We start from the raw sequence: 20,950 nt of genomic DNA, 5'->3' as shown, positions 1-20,950 counted from the left end.
ACATGACTTTGATTTCTGTTCCAGAGAAACAGGATCGTCACTGCACTAGAACTTAACTTTTGATATGTATTTCAGTCTGTTTCAGTGACACATAGGCTGGCAAGATTAGTCGACTTGTCACAACGACGTTGACTATCGAAATTGTCGGAAATTAGTTTAATAGTCAAAGAGGCTTTCATTTATATTTTTATTTGCCACTTTGTTTTTCTGTTGAACCTGCCTTGTCTCCCGCTTTTCCCACTGGCTGTAAGCCTTGGCTGTGACACACATGCGTAGTAGGGTGGTCCTTCCAAAGGGGTAAATTTTAAACTTTATATTTTTTCAGCTACAACACCCTGAATTTTTTTGAATAGTTGGAAAAACTCCTGGTGAAAATGTTCCTAGTTCTGACAAGATTTATGCCCCGATGATCTCGAAGTTTAGTCTCATCTTGTTTTATGGCTGACAAAAGGACAATAACATATCAGTACTGAAGTTTAAAATACTCCTTGTTTCCTCAATCCCACTGTGTCCAGGGATGGAATTTTCCAAAACCAAGTTTGTCATTGTGGTCAAATACTGTAAACCAAATCAATACATAAGGGTTTTGGTTGACATTTGGTTTTGCACTGTAGTCATGTTGTTATACCGCATGTTTTGATTCGGCATTTGGCTGAGGTGTTATCTTTACATCATGGCTGCAACCAAGCAGAATTATTTGATTGCTCCAATTGAAACATTTGTGGCTCTTAACTTCTCTCTGAAGAAGCACTTGGACTTTTGATCTGCCATATTGAACAAAACAAGAGGTCTGTGAAGGAGGCAGTGAATGATGCATCGAACATTGTGATTGACCATTGTAATGGAGAGACCCCACCCTGGCAAAAATAGAATACCTTCTCAATGAGTTAAGGAATGTCAAACAAAACAAAGGGCATGGTGATGCTCAGGCAATCCCTGAAGAAGTCTTTATGAAATGCTGCCAATGCCTTAAACATTGTCACAAATGAAGAGGATAAGACATTTCTTTTTGCTCAGCATGAGCTAACCAGTGATGAGCAGCAACTTCTCATCAATATCTCTTTCAAGTTGTTTTGCGACATTCTACAGAATTCCTTTTGGACTCCAAAAAGAAGGGTTTTGCAGAACGTGTAACAGTTTAACATACAGTTGAACAGATAGTCCAACAACATTTAACAGTCAGTGTTAAAGTTCAGCAGACAATTTAATATGTTGATGTCAAAACTGGGGAGGCACGGTGGTCGACTGGTTAACCCGTCCGCCTCACAGTTCAGAGGTCGTGGGTTTGATTCTGGCTCCGGCCTCCCTGTGTGGAGTTTGCATGTTCTCCCCGTGCCTAATGGCTCTAATGGACACAAAGAACAATGGTTGTACGATTCACTGGATCGCTTAACCTGCCAGTACTAATCATGTATTGTTACTAATTGGTCTAAATTTAATATGGAATAGGTACCACAAATTGGATTTCCAGAAGAGCCTAAGAGACAACCTGTGCTACAAAATACTGATTGAGTATCCTTTACTCCATGTGGTACTGAGAGATCATTGGAAGGACTTTCCCTTGAAAGGACAAGGTAAGTAACTGATTTATTAAAAACAATCATTTAATTCAGTGGTGCTCACATTTTTTCAGCATGCAAGCTATTTAAAATGACCAAAATGATCTACCTTCCGGGTTGAGTATGTTTTGCGTATTTGTAGTGGGTAGGTCCTACTCACTACAAAAATGCAGAACATATATTTACTTTCAAATATATTGAGGATTCTTTATTTACAATGTATGTTGATGTACCTTGCATAACCACATGAGCCAATGTTGCACAATACAACATAATTAACTATGAACATGTATTTTTTTAATGTTATGCCGCCCACTGGTTGGATGCGAGACTCCAGTTCCTTTTACAGATATTTATTGCTCAGCAAAACGCCAACACACCATAGAACTAAAAGTTCAGACATACAACACAAAACAACATATTACATTTATGACAAAGATAGCTTTGCTTAGCGTCAAAGCTAATCATGATAGACAATGCAAAATAGTACTGACCGCTTTGGCCTGCTTTCAACCAACAACAGTCTTCTCCCAAAGATAATCATTACTGTCAAAAATGTGATGCTTCAACAAACTTGTTATATTAACTTTGTCTATTCACTCGGCTTTGGCAAAACGAGGAATGACGAGGAAAAAGTAAGCAACACGCAAGGTGAATGCCACTATGACAAGTTCTTCTCAGTCTCTGCGTAAAGCGAACTGAGATTCTGGAAGACGCAACTTCCGGTCCGACATTTTCAAAATAAAGGCATCGTATTTCAAAATACAGACGGCAGCCATTACGAATGTCATGCGATCTACCGATACTACCTTTGCGATCGACTGGTAGATCGCGATTGACGTATTGAGCACCCCTGATTTAATTCCTATAGTCCTCTCAGTGCATCCTGCCATCTGCAAAACATAACTTTTTATGCTAAAAGCATTAACATTTCTGTCAGATTTTTTTTATTGCTTCATTTCATTTTTCTGTTGGCACCTATACTTACTGGGTGGAGATGAGAATTAATAGTTTCAAAATGATTCCAACAGGATCATATCATAGTCTTGCTTTCTCCAACAGGGACTGTAAACATCCCCTTCCTCTTATTTTTCACTATGGCAACATGCTACCCTGACAAAAAGTAGTGTGGTCTGCACAACATCATAAGATCCAATTGAGCCTCAGAAGCAAACATGGCCAAAGGGAAGATTAAATATGGCTTATTGTTCAATAATTACCTCAACCTGCCGTTGTGCTTATGTCACCTGTATGCTCCCTGTGGAGTCGTATGGGTCAAGTCATTTTTGAGGCAGAAAAAAATGCGTTTCAATATTTAGCTCACGTTTTACTGGTTTCTCTTTTGACTGTGTTTGGTGGTAGTAAACCACACTTGCCCCTTCTCGTATCTTTATTCTGTCAGTCCCATTCCGTTTAATGACGAATTAGGTTATTCTGGTCTGTGTGTGTTTTCAATGATAAGGCCTTCGCTCTTCACCATTTTTATGCAATGTTAGTCTAAGAAACATCCTGATAATTGCAAATGCCACAGCCTGGGAAGCTGGACAGGAAGTGATAACAAGCTATCAGATACTGTGACAGTGGCTCACAGTATGTAGTGAGGATAAAGACTTTAGAGTCTCTCGGGCCCCACTGCATGCCCTTAGGAGTTAGGCCTGCCACACACCGAGCAATGTACTGAAACCAACTGAACGTGACACACAGTGCTCGGGGCTCAGCAACTACTTTTCATGATTGCTCGACCGTCGGCCAGTTGTTTTGCTCTGATTTAAAACTTGTATCCGTGGCAAACAGCGTTGCAATGTCACAGATGTAGCTGCCCATCAAAATTGTACATAAGCTTCAGGCCTGTCACGATAATTAATATAGCCACTTATCTTTCGAAAAATAAAATGGATACGATAAATTGTCATTTGCATGAGTGTTTGTTTTCATACATCATCAACTTTCAGCCGCGTTGCTTCATTTCCTCTTGTCACTCAACTCCCTTGCCACTGCGGAAGGCTGGACTCACTCACAGATGGTGCTAACAGCTTTGAAGCACAGAGAAAGAAAGAATTACTGTACTCAAACCTAGCTTTTACGATGGCTGCGGTTGTATGATTAGAGAAAGTTTAGCGGCATAATTGGAATTAGTTCCAAAGCCTAATGCCACAATGGAAACAATTTGGATTCAAGCCAGGTGAACACGGAGCATCCTACTAACATCTACGAGCCGGTATGTCACATTTTTGGAGTCGCAACACAACCAACCTCAAAGTCCAAGTCCAAAAGCATGGCATGATATGGAAGGCCCATCCATTTCCCGACAGCTTGTCATTCTTACGCTTCACGGATAGCATTACTCACTTTAAAAAGAAAGATGCAGCATGCACACACTGTTGAGAAACCAGCATTAATTGAAATGCTGTAGACTTTTGATGGGCATCACGAATTGACCAAAAACATACCGGTACTTTAATTTCCCAAACACCCATTCCAGCCTAGTACAATATCTCTGTATGTGTTATGTTAATATTTAAGTGCATTTTTGTGAACAGAGTCTGAGTCTGGTTTATTTAGAATTTGTATTATTATCCTACATATTTTATTTATTGTTCTACATATCTAAAGCCACCTTTCAATATTATTGAAATTTAAAAGCCAATTGCTCTTAGAAAGAATGTAGCCTCATTAAATTATGCTCTAATATCATGAAATCAGTGACAACATCAACGATACTATCATTGATCGTTATAATTTATGGAAAAATATATCGTCTTAAAAAATCCTAGCATGTCAGGTCTAATGAGCTTTTCATCCATTCATCCATCCATTTTCTTCCACTTATCCTCGGTCAGGTCACACGGGCATGACGTTACTGCGTTCCAACCATAAGCATGTCCAATACCACTTGTCCTGTTCCTGTGTTGGTGTGTTGGCGCCTGTCCCAGCTGAATTACGGCAGAAGGCAGACTATAGCAGAGATACTAAGTGTTCCTGTTTGGCCGTATCTTGTTCCGGGCAGTTACTCGCATATGTTCCACTGTTGCAGGGAAGTTGAAAATGTCCCTGAGAGGATAAGACAAAATGCAGTAGATTGCTTGATGTTGGGGGAAGAATCACCAGCTGTGTTTATTTTCTTGATGGTCAACTTCATTGACGTTTAGCTGCGTAGCTCGGTGTGTGGCGGCCCTTAGTCAGCATGTTATTTCATAAATAAAAACTTTTTTTTTTTTTAAGTGACATATCATAACACAATTTTCATGTTTGTTTTTAGGTCTTGCAATGGATCTTTTATTACCAGATTCCACAAAGCCACTGCTAAGTCCCCTGACTTGACAAACTTAGTGGAAATCAACCCAAACACATTTTTTTCAAGAATATGTTCCCAGCAGGCCGACGAGTTGAAACACGGCATTCTGATTAATATTCCATTTGTGGAATACGGGTTAAGTCGCAAAATCCACCATCAAAATCTCAGACATCACGGCTCAGCTTCAGAAAACAGGTCAGCTGTGATTGGTCGTTACCTGAGCCCTGAGCAGTTGTGATGTCATCTTCAATCGACAGAAGTGACAAAATGGCCAGAGATGGCTAAAAAGTGGTGGACTAACTCTTATTCCACAAACGCAATATTTATCAGAATGCCTTGTTTCAACTAGTGGGCCTGCATAGAACATATTCTGGAAAAAAGTATGTTTGGGTTAACCTTCACTTTAAATGCTGAGTGATTTTGTCCATAAGGCTAAGGAGCTTCAGGTGATGTCGGGCCTAACAGACATCAATCCAATAAGTACTTAGTAGTACTTAGTACTTCTAATTTGAAGTTGAAAAATGATTGCCAAGTTTTATTTAAGCATCGCTTATAATTGTTCTAAGTGTTAAAAGTACCTTGTTTTTAATGTATTTAATTTGTCCATCAAAAATGTAACATCACATTTATGTGAATAATTTGTATACAGTATTAAACCATTTTAGTTTTCCACTTCCCAGGCTTTCTTCCTCCACCCTGTTTCATTACATAACTCGCAGCTTGGCATGTTGCCTCATACTGAGCACCTGCAAGGGGCCAAACCATAGCGTCATCTTCCCCGTCTTGTATGAACTGTCCCTCGTTTTCAATGGTTAAATAGGACTAGCTGTGCATGAGAAAAATCATCACATGAAATATTTGTGCTTAGTCGGAAATGTAACTAACTTTCGATTGCAGGAACAATGTTTGATTTTGCTGTCTTTTTATTTACAAATGTGACTGTTTTGTTTCAGCTGAGTCTGTGCCAGCCAACGATAAATACGCAACAAAGAGTGTAGCTGTGGACCACGCAAGTGAGGACCTCACCCTATGTTCCCCATCAGTGCATTGGTCTCACACTAGAAGAACAAACATCTTGTCAGCAGAGCAGTCCAGCCCTGAATCACTACCCCCACAAGAGAAAAAGCAAAAGAGAGAGTTAGAGGATGAAGAACTAGAAGAAGGAGAGATTGCAGATAGTGAGAATGAAGAGGACAAGGGAGAAAATGTTGGTAAAAATAGCACATTAATTAAGATGTGTGATAGTGCCAAAAGCGACGATGAGCTGATTGACAACGATAATTGTATCAACAGAGATATCTCAACTGTTGACGACAGTGTGACTGCCAGGGAAAGTGCAGAGGTGAACATGACTGAGGACTGAATGACACTTAGTTTGCAAATACTTGGAATTCCAAGTCAGCTATAAGTCTACTCAGTATAAAGCTGACCAGCGTATTGTCCTGTTTTTTTCTTTTTTGTTTTTTTTTTTACAAGAAGAAATAAACAATTGTCATTTTAAAGAAAAATCTCAGTGATTTGTTTGCAGGCCGAGATACACCAGTCCAACGTCGGAGGTCGTGAAGCGTCGTGGGGTCTGATTGCGCCGTCTGATTGGTGTAGTGACCACCGTCGTAGCGTCGTAATCCATCAGGAAGCGTTTAGTGGGCGTTTACGCATGTTGAGTCGGCGTCGCCAGTCGTGACATTTGGTCACTCTGATTGGCTGTGAGCTAGCAAATCAGCGCTCGCAGCACCAACGGAAAGTGACAAATATGGCTAAACAGTGAGCGCGCCGTTGTTGCCTTAATCTTCTTACAAGTACAAGAGCAAGGGTTGACAATTTAACGTACGTAAACGTGAGGGTATACTTAGCGTGGGAGTTCATCGTGAGTGAAGAATATAGCTGAATGCGTTGTTTACGTTTTTATAATTCGACCCCGGCCAATAGCTTTCCGGTTGGAATTTTCTAACCATGAGAAATAGTGACTACCGCCGCCGATGGTATGGAACGGTATTACATCAGGTATTTTAATGGTCAGCGTCGCTGTCTGTCGTGGTGTATTTTTCCAGCGTGACGTTCCGACAGCCGCCCCGACGCCACGGGGTAAGCGTCGGTCACTGTTGGCCAACGTCGGATTGCTCTATTTAGGCCTTTTCACTCAACAAATATACAAACGCAACACTTTTGGTTTTGCTCCCATTTTTCATGAGATAAACTCAAAGGTCTTAAACATTTTACACATACATAGGCGGTATAGAGAATGGATGGCTGGACAATATCACAATTTCTCTCAAATATTATTCACAAACAAGTCTAAATCTGTGATAGTGAGCACTTCTCCTTTGCAGAGATAATCCATCCCACCTCACAGGTTTGTCGTATCAAGATGCTGATTAGACACCATGATTAGTACACAGGTGTGCCCTAGACTGCCCACAATAAAAGGCCACTCTGAAAGTTGCAGTTTTGTTTTATCGGGGGGGAGGGGTGTTCTCAGAAAACCACACGCCACACACGTCTGCCCTGAACAGCGTAAACCCGGATTTATCCGTGAAGAGAACACCTCTCCATCGTGCCAGATTCCATTGAATGTGAGTATTTTTCCCACTCAAGTCGGTTACGACGACAAACTGGAGTCAGGTCGAGACCCTGATGAGGATGACGAGCATGCAGATGAGACGGTTTCTGACAGTTTGTGCAGAAATTCTTTATGCAAACCGATTGTTTCAGCGGCTGTCCGAGTGACTGGTCTCAGACAATCTTTGAGGTGAACATGCTGGATATGGATGTCCTGGGCTGGTGTGGTTACACATGGTCTGCGGTTGTGAGGCTGGTTGGATGTCCTGCCAAAGTCTCTAAAATGCCTTTGGAGAAAGTTTATGGTAGACAAATGAACATTCAATACATGAGCAATAGCTCTTGTTGACATTCCTGCTGTCAGCACGCCAGTCGCACGCTCCCGCAAATCTTGCGACATCTCTGGCATTGTGCTGTGTGATTAAGCTGCACCTTTCAGAGTGGCCTTTTACTGTGGGCAATCTAAGGTACACCTGTGCACTAATCACAGTGTCTAATCAGCATCTGTGCTCCCTATCACAGATTTAGACTTGTTTGTGAACAATATTTGTGAGAAATTGTGGTATTGTGTATGTGGAAAATGTTTAAGACCTTGTGAGTCATCTCAAAAAATGGGAGCAAAAACAAAAGTGTTGCATTTATATTTTTGTTGAGTATATTTGCATTAGTCTAATCCAGGGCTCACCAACTCCGGTCCCTGAGGGCACCTGTCCTGCAGGTTTTCTCTCCCTGCTGTAACACACCTGATTCAAATGATCAGCTCATCAGCAAGCTGTTGAGACGCCTGATAACGATCCTGATCCTTTTAACAGGTGTGTTACAGCAGGGAGAGATGGAAATACTGTCTTGCTTGAATATAGACATTGTAGGTTTCTTTTCTATGCATTTATTTTTTATTTTTTTTAAGTCAAATCTGCCAACATCACTGTGGGTCCTCACCAGTACGCCAACAGTAAGAACCACGCCACTGATTATGCCGTGTCATTAGTGGGCCACACAGCCTTCACCCACCGGGAAAGCAAGAACTCCAAAGTCCGCCTGGTTTTCCTGGATTTCAACTCCACCTTCAAACCCATCCCACAGACATTGGTGCAATAGCTGAACATTCTTGGGCTGAGTCCATCACAACTCGGTCCTGGACTGTCTGACTTAGACTGTCAGGATCCACAACGTCATCTCCTCCTAAGCTCTGCTCCCCCAGGGCTGTGCTGAGCCCCCTCCTGCTCACAAAACTGACCTATGACTCCTCTGCAGAATTCTCAAGTTGTCATATCGTAAAGTTTGCGGACGACAGCGGTTGTGAGATGCTTCGCTGATAGAACATCTGTTGGACCGGAGCAATGATATCATTTACATCAGTATGAAGAAAAACAAGGAGGTGATGGTGAACTTGATCAAGGAGATGCCCCCTCCACATTGGAGAATCAGTCTACAACTACAAGTATGTTGGGGTCCACCTTCCTGAGGACAAGTACAAAAACCTTGTAAATATTGTGCAATTCAAGCCTCTTGCATGTTTAATACATGTTCAAATGGTGAATAAACATTTCCCTTATCTTGGTTGATTTTTATTTAGTTTTATTGTATTTTGTTATTCTGTTTTTATTTTCACAAATCTTGTGTCTTGTATGCTAACATACGACTTCAGGTTTCATATTTTGTGCCATCTCATATGGAAATATATGTTGGTATGACAAATTAATTCCTTGAATCCTTAAATTTCAAACAAGCCAATGCAGTAGGCTACCATCCAGCACATGTTCAGACGATAATTGCAATTGCGTGGGCGTTTATGTGCCCCATTGTTGACCATTTATGTAATTTCAAACTAATCGAAACCAACCCCATGTACAAGAATCACATCCTTTTGTTCAAGACTACTAGTCTCCTTTTCCATCAGTTAATTCAAGGTAACGTTGAGTTTTGTGACACATCCAGGGTGTTCCCTAGTTTGCACGTATTCCCAAGTGGTCTCTCTACATGCTGTATTCTTACCTAATGTTGGTTGAGTATGACTGCAGCGCCAGTAATAACTGACAGTCTAGCCCATTGGTGAGGCCAGTGTTTATGGATGTGTTTTTCCAGCTAATGCTAACGTCTTTTGAATGTGAAACCCCATTGACTGACTCTGTTTGATGTCTAAGCCTGTGATGACGCATTTTCCAGCCGGTTCCAGTCAGGGGCAATGATCTCACATCTGAGTGCATCCCTTCTCTCAGGACAACTAATGAACCAGAGACTTCTAACTGCTACTTCTGAATGAATGATGCTATACAACATGAAAACTTTGCTTTAACTTGTGGACTCTGCTTGATGATTATTCAAAAGCCTAACCCTGGATTTGTCGGATGTTTATTCCAGCCATGCTTGTATTGGTGACCTACAATCTGTGAAAAAGGTTTGATCAATCAAATTTTATTTGTATGAAGTTAGCAAAACTGCACAACTTCAAAAGAAAAGGTTTTTTTAATTTCTCAAAATGTGCTTGGTTTTACTTGCCACAGTTCCCCAGAAATATTCGAACTTCACTTCTTAAATTCAAATCCTTGCAAACATGGTGCTATGATGCTAATAACAGTTGAAATACACTTGCTCCTAAATTCATACAAAACGGCAATGGAAATTCTGAAAAAGTACCACATAAAATACATTTGTGCATTCACATCATCCACTAACAGAATATTTACTACATGTTATCAGCATTTTCATACTGAGACAATCAAGCAAAAGGTCATGAGGCCCAAACGTCATTCTCCTCAACCAGTGTCCACTCAAAATGTCCTTTACTGGTTCTTTTTCTGAGAATCAAGTATGGGCAGGAACCAAGCTGACTTCCGGAATAAGCACAAGTGGGAACTACCACCCACTAACATAAGCAGGTATTCCATTAACACATTAGTGTATTTAGCAATAGGTTTTTTTGAGCAAAGTACATTTTTAACAGGTGCCTTTTTTCACCTGCTTACATATATTAACACTTAAAACCTCAAAATGCTTTAAATGAGTTGAAAACTCGTTCGAACAAGTTTGCAAGCATAATAAAACATTGATAAAATGTAGGCTAAATGCTAAATTTTTACAGTATGGCCACATCAGTCTAAATGCATGTGCTGAGTTCACAAAGCTTACAAGTGAATCAAAAGCAAGCTGGATCAAGAAAAAGAAGAAATGCTGGAAATGTGGCAGAGGACATTCACCAGATAACTGTACACTGAAGAAACCCTGCTCCACATGTGGGGAATAACACCTTCGTGTACTGCATGGAGTTGCTCTCACTGAAAATATACTAACTGTAAGTACGTCCCCCAGTGTTGCTTACATCGATCAAGCAACTCACTCAGGCAGAGAGATGCTAAAAGTTGTACCAGTCCATTTGCAGAATGGGAGGAAATACTTTGATACACATGCAGTATTGGACAACGGCTCAGAGCGTACTATTATCTTGCCCACAGCCATTCACCAGCTAGGTCTGACTGGACAGCAAGAAGTCCTATCTCTGAGAACTGTTAGACAGGAGCTAGTACAGTTAAAGGGAGCCACAGTGTCATTCCAAATTTCTACTCGTAGAACGACACGAAATACAACATTGAAAAGGCTTTCACAGCTACTGATTTGAACCTTGCAGAGCAGTCCTGCTCAGCAGAATGCTTGCAGAGACGTTACAGCTATTTAAAGGACATACCTCTGCCATCCTTTAACAAAGTCATGCCCATGGTCCTCATCGGGTCAGATAACCCGCACCTGATCATACCAAAGCACCCTGTCAGGAGTGGTCCCATTGGGGGTCCTGTGGTTGTGCACCACCTTGGGATGGACAGTGCAGGGACTAGCCACCTTCTTACAACATCCTCCAAGTAAAACTAGCTTCCTTCATTTTTCAGTTCTGTCCCCCTTAGAAGAGCTGCAGCAAAATGTGGAGGGACTGTGTCAAATCGACACACTGCCATTTCACTCTCCTAAAGTGGCCACACGCTCTGGGGACGATAAAGCAGCTCTAGAACAGTTGGAGCAGAAGAGTGTTCGGGTTTCAGTAGAAGGTGTAAATTGTCACACTGTTCCACCTCTGCGCAGGAAGAATTCGCCACTCCTACATGCTTCCCCCAATGCAGTCATGCCTCTACTCTCAGAGCCACTGAGCATCCTCTCTCATACAAGCCGGAACAGCTGTCAGTTTGCAATACAGAATGCACAAACTGATGAAGGCATGTTATACCGTGAAAATCAGTCCAGCAGAGGTCAGCCGGTCAGAGGAGTGATGGTTTCGACCACATCATCTTGTCTTCCATAATGGCAAACCCAGAATCGTATTCAACTGTTCATTTGTACATCAGGAAGCCTGCCTCAATTATATCTCCTGCCTGGCCCTACTTTAAGATACTCGCTACTCGTGCTCCTGCGATTTTGGGAATATGCTGTCGCCATCGGTGGAGACATACGCAACATGTTTCATTAGGTGCGCCTCCTTCCTCAAGACCAGCCGCTTCATCTTTTATTGTAGAGAGATGATGGGAGGGAACAAACCCCTGATGTCTACAAATGGCGTGTGCTGCCGTTTGGCACAATTTGCAGTCCTTGTTGCGCCATATATGCACTACAGCGTAATGTCCAAGACTACAGTGAAGGTAACGAAGAGATATTCAACTCTGTACTGCATACATTTGATGTAGTCAACTGTCTCCAGTCCCTGCCCTCACCAGAGCAAGCTAAACAGTTCATTGACCGACTAAGGAGCCTCCTGGCCGATGGAGGTTTTGACATAAGACAGTGGGCCTGTAATATACATGAGGTCATCTCCCACCTGCCCAACAAAGCCAAGTCTACCAGCTGTGGCTGTCTGCACACAAGGAAGGCCCCGTGGAATCCACCTCGGTTCTGCAATGGAACTGTAGGAGAGACACCCTGAGCTACAAGTGCAGAGCGATTCCACCTGCTGAACCCACTTTGAGGTACGTGTACCGGGTGCTTGCGAGCCAATAGGCTCTCTCATCCCCTATACAACACGTGCTAAAGTACTAATTCAAGCTATCTGGACGAAAGGTCGAAAGTGGGACGAGCCCCTAACAGCTGACCTTCTCTCTGGTTGGCAAGACTGGGAGAGCTAACTGGCACACGTACAGCTAGTAACTATTCCAAGATGCTACATCTCAGACCTCCCAGCCAGTAATCCTGTTGAGCTGCACATCTTCACTGACCACATTTGTAAATAACGAGAGCCGAGGACACTACGATAGAGTAGCTCATGGGACCGTGTAAAGCATGCGTAAGAAAGCATATATGTATGTTGCTTAATGTCACAAAACTGCAGTCAATCATCACCAAAATGCATGTGGACAACTCCACATCAACCTCTTGTGGCAGTTGGACTGTTCGTCAAATTTATTATGCAATGGGTGAAGTTAGGGACAATCAAAATATATACCCGACAACGCCACCTTAGGAATTTACCCAAGGAAAGTCAAGCTAACCCGTAAGGCACTCAGGTTCGTTTTACTGAGAGAGAGCGAGAGCATGTGACGTAGTTCAAAATATGCAATTATAAATATGCAATTGTTTTTATTTAAACTGAATCAACAACTTGAACAATGAAATAGTAAACAAAACATGCACACAACAGGGCTGGAGCTTACCAGTGGCGCACAATATGGCATGAAAAGTAGAATCCCCCAAAGTCAGAAACACCCCCACTTAGTGACACACAGTGATCTAATTACATACACCAGTCCACACAACACAGCAAAACAAGAATCGCAAATCTGGCTGCCACCACAAGCCTCCAGTCCTGCAGCAAACAAAAAAACAAAAACATCACAGCAAAAAACAATAAACAATCTGTTAAAAACCGCTACTGGCAAATACTCTTAAAACAAGTGTTAAAAACAGCACACAAAAAGGAATCAGACGTTGACGTCGAGTGTGCCCAGGATATTGTCTATCGAGCACCGGCCGAGTCACGCCAAATAGCAAGGGTAGCAGCCGCCACCTCCCGAACCCCTGTGGTGCGCAGCAGGGTCGGCCGCCCAACGACGGCGCGGCGGCGGACAAGTCACACGAGGACGCAACGATAAGAAGATCCAGTAAAATAGTCCAGCGTTAGGTAGAGCACGCTAAAAGCAAAGCAGCAGTGTCTCCGGAGCCGCCGACTCTCATGGGCCTCCGTAGTCTGTTCCCGCTAGAAAGTGTCCAGAGGAAATTTAATTTTAACTCTGTCTTGGTTAATGTGGTTAAAAGCAGTGGCAGACAGGTGGCCATGTGCCATACATACCGATCGGCCGTGTAGATAACAGAACCAGCCAGGAGACAGGAGGGGAGCACAACCGCTCACCTGGACTCAATTAAGAGCGGCAACGAAGGCAAACCTGCATACGTGCAGGTGACTGGGATTTCCCTACGAGGGCTGCAGAACGGCTAGGTGAGACACTTAGTCTAAACTTAAATCCAACAATTGATCTTAGCTCCGGATACAAAAAAACATTTAGGTAGCTGCTACTACTACATTACCTGTATTGGTACTGCAGAGGGACAGAGGCAAATGAGGCACCCCAGAAGTGTGCGGACCTTAGAACCAGAACTCAAGAGGAGGGTACAACAGTCCTGCTCACCTTTATAGGTAAACCTCAATTGCTGATTGGCTAATTGATTAGGGCAGGGCTGGGCACTTACGACCAGGGGGCAAATGCATCTCATCCTGCCACACTCTGAAAATATTGAAACCATTGCCCCATTATTTGTGATTTTATGAACGGAGTGTTTTTCTCATTAAGCAATGCCAAAGGTTTGCAAGTGTACACACGTAGCAATTTTTTTGGGGGGGGTCACGGTTGTTTCAGTGATGCAAAGACGTTCCTCAGACAGTCTCAAACAGTTTTCATGGTCGCAAACAGTCTTTCTTGATGCCATCAAATTTTGAATATGTTCCAAATTTCTTTGCAACAAGAAAAGCTGTTTGAGATCATTAAAATCGATGGCGAAAGTGTTGGCGACTGTTTGCGACCTTGAACGAACCCTGAAGAAAAAATGCACACACTTGCATACCTTCACTGCTCAGTGAGATACGGCTTTTAAGATCAATGCTTAATGTAAGCACCTCTATGGAGAGGAAAACTATATTGGGGCGATTTTTCTAATGTGTTCAACTGTTAAAGTGATCATAAGAAGAGATGTCAACATCAATCGCAATTTTCAGACATTAGGTGAAGTTTGGCTTTATTTCAAAACGCGTTTTAAGAATGTCCGTCGCACAATCACAATGCGGCAAGTGAGGAGGGAGTTTAACAGTTACTCGGGGCTTAGGTGTTGAACAATCACGACTCAATTTATGAGCATCACATGACCAAACTCAGAAAACAGGCGAGATGTGATTGGTCGTTACCTGATCGAATAATTTTTACAATTTAAAGATGTCATTTTAATGATTGTTTATAATATTGTTTACATTTTGCATTACCTAATTATAGCAATACATACCATATCTACTTTTGAGGCAGTTTGTTGAAACAAGACAATACGTTTTTCCCGAATGCATTGAAAATAAATCGACAAAGTTGAGGTTTGCATCTTGGCTTGTCTCTCTGCCAGTTTCTCATGTGGTCCCTTTGCAAAAAATAATTGCCCTCCACTTTTGTAGACCAATAATAGTGATCGGAGGTTGCCATGGTAGTTCTGCATGTTAAGCCAGCCGTCTACAGAAATACCTGATGCCTTCGTTACATTTCTACTAACCCCAATGCTTTACCATCCAAATGAACGTGTATATTCTTGACGAGCATAAATTCACAGTATGATGGTGTAACTATAGATTGCATATTTTTTCTAGTGTGTCTACCAAGTACCAAGTTTACAGAATGCGTGTTACCTTTCCAGCCAGCAGATGGTGCTTTTTAACATGACTTGGATGCAAAAGCCCCTTTCCTTTATGCCCTAAAGTTCCTTAAAAGATACTATCAGGCTGAGTGACTGTATAGACTTAGGCTCTGTAAAAATGCTGACAATTATGTTCATTAACTTCCAGCATGTTGTAATGCCAATTCTTCATCCTGCTCTGACTTCTTGGTTGCCTCGATGACATCGTGCATGATGAAGGTTTAATGCTATTGCATTTGTCATGTAAACATTTGAGCTCAGGGGATGAGGTCGCCTCGGAGTGATTTAACTACTTGGGCGCCTGTGTGTGAAAAGGTTGTTTTTTTTCCTGTGCATTTGAGCATAATCAAATGTTAACGTTTGTGCATGGGTGAGCAGGACACGACTGTTTGTTTTGATCAGTGAATCGATGATTTGGAGCTGTCCTGGAAAGACAGCGTTGAAAGATTTCTGCCCTCCCTGCTGCACTTGAATCAAAAAGGAATGCGATGGATGACTGAAAGGACTGCTGACATAACATTTAAAAACCATTACATAACCAAGTTAGGTGTATTGTGTTAACAAGAGAAATGACAGGCTGGTTGCATGGCACTTTCCAAAGTACAATATAAGGCACTCTGACGAAAATGTGCTTTTGGGAAGCAGCATGAGGGCAAAGAGTAAAAACAAAACTCTTTGAGTGTTTTGACTGTAAATCGGGGCTGCAGGGGAAGGCACACATCTCTGTGATTAGGTAAACTTTCAAGTCTTTTATGTGAGCAATCTGTAAAACTTAAGTGGGCACATCCTGTGCAATATGCAGCTCCATCAGACAGTGTGTCACGCTGCACTCAAATGCGAACTTTCCCAAACAGATCCGACCATCCAAGAATGCCTTCTACAAAAAAATAAATAAAATGTTTTATAGTTTCCAATTAGATGAAATACGTCTTGTGGAAGCCAACTGAGTACAAGGGAGTGTTTGTATATTTTTAGACCATCCTTGCTAACGTGAACATGCTGCTCTGAAATACTTTCCAACATCTGCCGCCCATCAGGATGTCTGCTTTCTGAGCCACTACTGCATTCCTGAGCCACTCCCAATACCTGGATCAAAAAAAAGAAGCGCCTACCCCGTCGTTACCCCTGAGCTCTCACTACCCACTTCAAACCATGCTGTAGCTATTTAGCACCAGGTGCAAGATTCCACCATCAGACTTTTTTTTTTTTTTCCTTCTTACTTAAGAGTCATGGAAGTAACAAACATCAGCAGCATGAGTTCAGGTAAACAATGGAGGAGCTAGTGCTTATGTGACAGGAGCAACACTGTTACAGTAGCTCCAAAACATCTTCAGAGCAACATGGATGTTTTCTAAAACACTCTTCTTTCATGTTGTCTGTTGATGAAAGGATATCCAATAAATTAGATCCATTTTCTGGTAGGATTTCTTTTAAAAAGTGTCTACAGGCCATGGTAATAATGATATTAATTGTCTTCAGGTGTGTAACCCCAGCCCATTGAGAGCAGCACTTAAGACTTGGCATAGTCATTACAACTCCTGGACCTAATCCACCCCCCCCCCCTTCTTGCAGTCATTCAAGTGGAAATGTTAGCCAAATCAGATAAAAAAGAACTCGCGTCAGAATGGCATTCCGAAGTGATAGAAAGTCAGCATGAGAGCCTCCAAAATGTTGTTATATAAGAGAGCAGCCCCGCTCAATGTCTGAGAATTTGTGAGATCAGCAGATGGATCGAACAGCAGCACTTTCTTTGGCAATACTGTAGTGGGATTGGGATTGTCCGCGTTGTAGTTTGAACAGCAAAGTGACACGGTGTCATATTTCATAAATAAATTCATTTTATTTGTAGCATATAAAATTAAATCATTTTACAATTTATTCCAGTATGACTTTGAATATCCACATAAAGTAGCTACATTTTTTATAGATAAATAATATTATTAACAACGCTAAAAACATTCATTCATCCTTTGACATGTTTCGTTTTGTCTTTTTCATGAAGGGGGTTCACTAGCTGCCACAAAACATGAACGATAATGCCCACGTCAGGAAGTCATGAAACCACGCACTTGATAAAACAAGTTGACAGGTTACATTGTGGGATGGTATGCTAATTGATGTTACGTACGTGCATATATGGACATATGCACGCGCAAGTCTACAGTCTTGGCCATGTCAGACGTTACAGGTCAAAATATACACAGTGAATTGATATCAGCAAATAACGTAAATGTACAAATGTTAATTACATCTTGCTCCAGAACGAAGCCAGCATTGACGCTCCCTTAATATGAAGCAATTCTTAGTTAAGAGTGCTGATGTAGTCACAGCAAACAGTGCACTTCATAAAGTCCTCCTGATGTAAGCCCACAATTCCTTAGGAATCTAGTTACAACAAGAAGCTGGTAGTTGGCCGGTGCCTTATTTACACCCCTGCATTCATGTGGACAGCCGATGGCTTCCGCTTCTCAAAGTCTTCAGCAATCAGTCTCTGAATTTGTGGATATCATTGGAGAGGCGGTAGAAAGGGTAGGAGGCTTCGTTTGCATGGGGGCAGTTGTAGGTGCACTTGCAGGACTCGATCATCATGATGTTCTTGTTGAAGGTCTCGCCATCCTCGCAGCGGAACTTGACTCGGATGGTTCTGGCGTCGTGAGGGCTGCAGCAGCGGCCGTCCACGCACGCTCCGCAGTACTTGGGCCGGTACTTCTTCAAGCTGGAGCAGCCGGCGTAAGTGAACTTCACTGGCTGGCTGGACTTTTTGGTTCTGCTGCATTTCTTTCCTTTCTGAAAACAAATGAAGGCAGTGGGGCTTTAGGTGGGAATTCAAGGCCAAAAGGGATAGGATAACATTCTGCGGGGGTGGCTGAGGCTTACCTTGAGACTTGAGTAAGGCGACTGCGTGCACGGTCGCACTTCACACATTCGAGTCTCCTTGACCAGCTTGCACTCGCTGTTGTTGTTGGTGACTCTGGTGGAGATGCCTGTTCCGCAGCTCTTGGAGCACTGAGACCAGGGTGTGGTTTGGATGATGCACTTCTGACTGTCAAACATGTGAATCTCAGCTTGTGGGCTGTAGGCTGTTGTGAAAAGAAAACAATGAATTAGCAAACTCGAGTCTCACATTTTTAGGACGTCCGTGTAAATGTGAAGTCAAAGATTGTTTCCTTACCAGCTAAGGACTTGAGTCCCCCCTTGACAATTGCAATCAGCTCATTTCTCTTGGTCAGGTCTCTTTCCAGTTCGTCCGTTGTCTTGTCTTTGCCAAAGATCTTCTCCATAATGTCCGTGTCCTTGCCATCGTCACACACCCACTCTTCGCAGCACTGGCCTGCCACCTTGACAAGCCTTGGGTTGGCACAGCCCAGATTGGGCAACGAGAGCTCTTGGGGACACAGCGGCACACATCCCACAGCGCCGTCGATGCATGTGCACTGGTGTTTACAGTTAGGCTGGAAGCTTTCTCCGTTCTGGTAGATCCGACTGTTGTACTCACAGGGTCTGCCCTCTAACTTGGCTGTAGGAGGGAGGAAAAAAACAGAGGGATGTCACTCTTCCCTGCTCTTCTTTTGGAAGATTTTGCTGCCAGGTGACAATCACCTAATCAGTTTATAAAGCTTTTTTTCATTGTGCTTTGAGGCTTAATCAACTTTAACTAGCTCAATTTTGTTCTAAAGCATATTAATAGGAGTGGGAGTGGAAACACTTGCTTTCTACACACCTCGGCAGATGCCACGAGTTGTAGCAGCAGCAAAGGTGGCCCCAAAGTTACACTCCAGCCCTTTGGTGTGGTCACAGGGCTGGGTAAGGCTGCAGTCCTCATTCAGCTGCCTGGCGCAAACTTTGCAACAACCGCAACCGTCCAGGACCATGCTGACACCGGGTGCGCACTTGGGCATCTCCAACGGACACTCACACACGGATGGGCAAGAGGAGAAAACCTGTACAATCAAGAATAAAATTACTTATGACTGCAATGGTGATTTCCCCTTCAAAAATAATCACTTCACTCCCCTCTACGTATTTAGTGAAAGTAACATGAAGAACTCACCAAGTTGATGCTCCCCAGGAAGGCAACGGCAACAAAAATCATCATCATCTTGGAAAAGTTTCTTGCAAACAGGAATCCTGGTCCCAGAATAAGAAGAGTTGACCAATTCTGTCTTGTTGGACGTGAAGTATTCCCTCTTGCAGTCTTGCTGTGTTCGCTTCTGGTCTCTTGAGGTCCAAACTGGGCTCAGTGAAGCTCTCGGTTTCGTCTGCTGAGCTCTGGCGTCCTCCTCACTTATATACTCTACTGGGAAGCTGACGTCGTCCCCGGGCTGCCTGCTGAACTGTTCCCAAACTATGCCAGGAATGTTTCTCGGCCTTTTTCCATCCAAGATATAGGCTCCGCCCTGTCTAAACCGTGCGCTTTTTTTCTGTCTCTCACTCTCAAATGGACTCCCCCCCACCACCACCCCCGATGGCGCCCAAAAGAACACACTTTTTCCTCAAATATGTTCCCTTCTTGTTTATCATAACCCCCTTTCAAATTCTTTCAAAGGCAACTTTAACTGCCTAAGGGGAGGAAGCTACATTTTGGTCATTTGGTGAAAGTTTGTTTTTTCATCACGTTTGTGTGTACTAAACACTCTGATTTATTTTAGATTATTTCTCTGTCATATATCATATGAACGATGGTTATATGAAATCCTAACACATTGACATTCGAAATGTGAAAAGGTCATCATTGCCGTGCCTTGTCATGACGTAATTCTGACAGAACGTGGTTGTTGTACGCACGTTTATAAGGCGTTACTGTGGAAACTGTTTACAATAGCAGTAGTTGTTTTGTTTTGTTTTGTTTTTTCACACGAGAATCTGAAGGTGTGGGCTGCAATACGTTAAAGAGTCTATTTCTGTCCCTCCGGTGCCTTTATTCAGCGGAGTTAAGCGCTTCCAGATGCGCGCCACAAGGCAGACGTAACTATATTACCATATTTGGTATGGCAGTAGCCTACTTTATTAACATATCCCCCGCCACCCCCACCCTCCTCCTCCTTTCGGCAAGCAGACCACAAAGCATTCCTGACAGCTTAAAGGCTTGTTAAATATGTTATTCGTGCAGGGGAATTCTTTTGCATTCATTGCTCGAGGCAGTTTTAACTTTTCACGCCATCTGTCTATCACGTTTCCGAGGGGAGAAAAAGTAGGTCCCGGTACAAATAAAGCGCTCCGATTTTTCACAACAAATGTTGGCGGACGGGAGACAACTCCGTTTTTTTGGTTTAGATAACTTGCATTCATGTAGTAATAATACCAATGAAAATAATAATGCTAATAATGATTAATAATAATAATAATAATAATAGAATAATAGAACCCGATGGAAACAAAGAACAACACGAATCGCAGACGATTTTCAAGAGGGTAAATGTCGTTTAGAACATAACACGGCTGAAGAACCCCCGGTGAGGTTTTTTTTCTCACTTTACGTATTTGTCATAATAATCCACGGGCACGATGTAAACATCAGCCCAAACGAAAACTGTCTTCAGGCTGGATATCGTTGCAGGAGCACGTCTGCCTTCCGGTCACTAGATGGGGACATTTAAAATCGTTGGTCGTTGTTTCTTTGACTTGCATCCTTTGAGTTGTGATCCTTTGAATGTTATTTTTTCTATTGTTATTATGA

General features: G+C 42.5%; 2 protein-coding genes and 1 long non-coding RNA gene across 5 annotated transcripts in view; 1 reads left to right on the top strand and 2 right to left on the bottom strand.

Moving 5' to 3' along the window:
- The window catches only part of znhit6 (zinc finger HIT-type containing 6), a 29,289-nt gene extending 20,305 nt beyond the window's left edge, over positions 1-8,984 (top strand). The window contains exons 9-12 of one of the 3 annotated variants that reach the window (XM_086048039.1): positions 1,450-1,574; positions 5,808-6,061; positions 6,148-7,427; positions 8,321-8,984. In XM_086048039.1, the coding sequence (XP_085904165.1) occupies positions 1,450-1,574; positions 5,808-6,061; positions 6,148-6,165 (397 nt within the window). In that variant the 3' untranslated portion in view covers positions 6,166-7,427; positions 8,321-8,984. Of the gene's footprint in view, positions 1-1,449; positions 1,575-5,807; positions 7,428-8,320 lie in introns of all 3 variants that reach the window. The other 2 variants (XM_086048038.1, XM_086048037.1) reach the window with 2 other exon arrangements.
- Positions 8,985-12,932: 3,948 nt separating this feature from the next.
- On the bottom strand, positions 12,933-13,988 carry LOC147138135 (uncharacterized). Its single transcript, XR_015089029.1, has 3 exons — positions 13,912-13,988; positions 13,676-13,807; positions 12,933-13,582 (listed from the first exon to the last, which is right to left on the bottom strand). It is a non-coding gene; the product is annotated as an uncharacterized LOC147138135 (long non-coding RNA).
- A 3,100-nt stretch (positions 13,989-17,088) lies between these two features.
- ccn1 (cellular communication network factor 1) lies at positions 17,089-19,567 on the bottom strand. The gene is made up of 5 exons (XM_086047031.1): positions 19,325-19,567; positions 18,995-19,214; positions 18,446-18,790; positions 18,151-18,353; positions 17,089-18,060 (listed from the first exon to the last, which is right to left on the bottom strand). The coding sequence occupies exons 1-5, from the start codon at positions 19,370-19,372 to the stop codon at positions 17,758-17,760; spliced, it is 1,119 nt and encodes a 372-aa protein (XP_085903157.1). The 5' UTR covers positions 19,373-19,567; the 3' UTR covers positions 17,089-17,757.
- Positions 19,568-20,950: the final 1,383 nt, after the last annotated feature.

The sequence above is a fragment of the Filicampus tigris genome, chromosome 12, assembly GCF_054856515.1.
Source record: "Filicampus tigris isolate MCC_2025a chromosome 12, RoL_Ftig_1.0, whole genome shotgun sequence".
Lineage (NCBI taxonomy): Eukaryota > Metazoa > Chordata > Actinopteri > Syngnathiformes > Syngnathidae > Filicampus > Filicampus tigris.
This window is presented reverse-complemented; position numbering and strand designations above follow the sequence as displayed.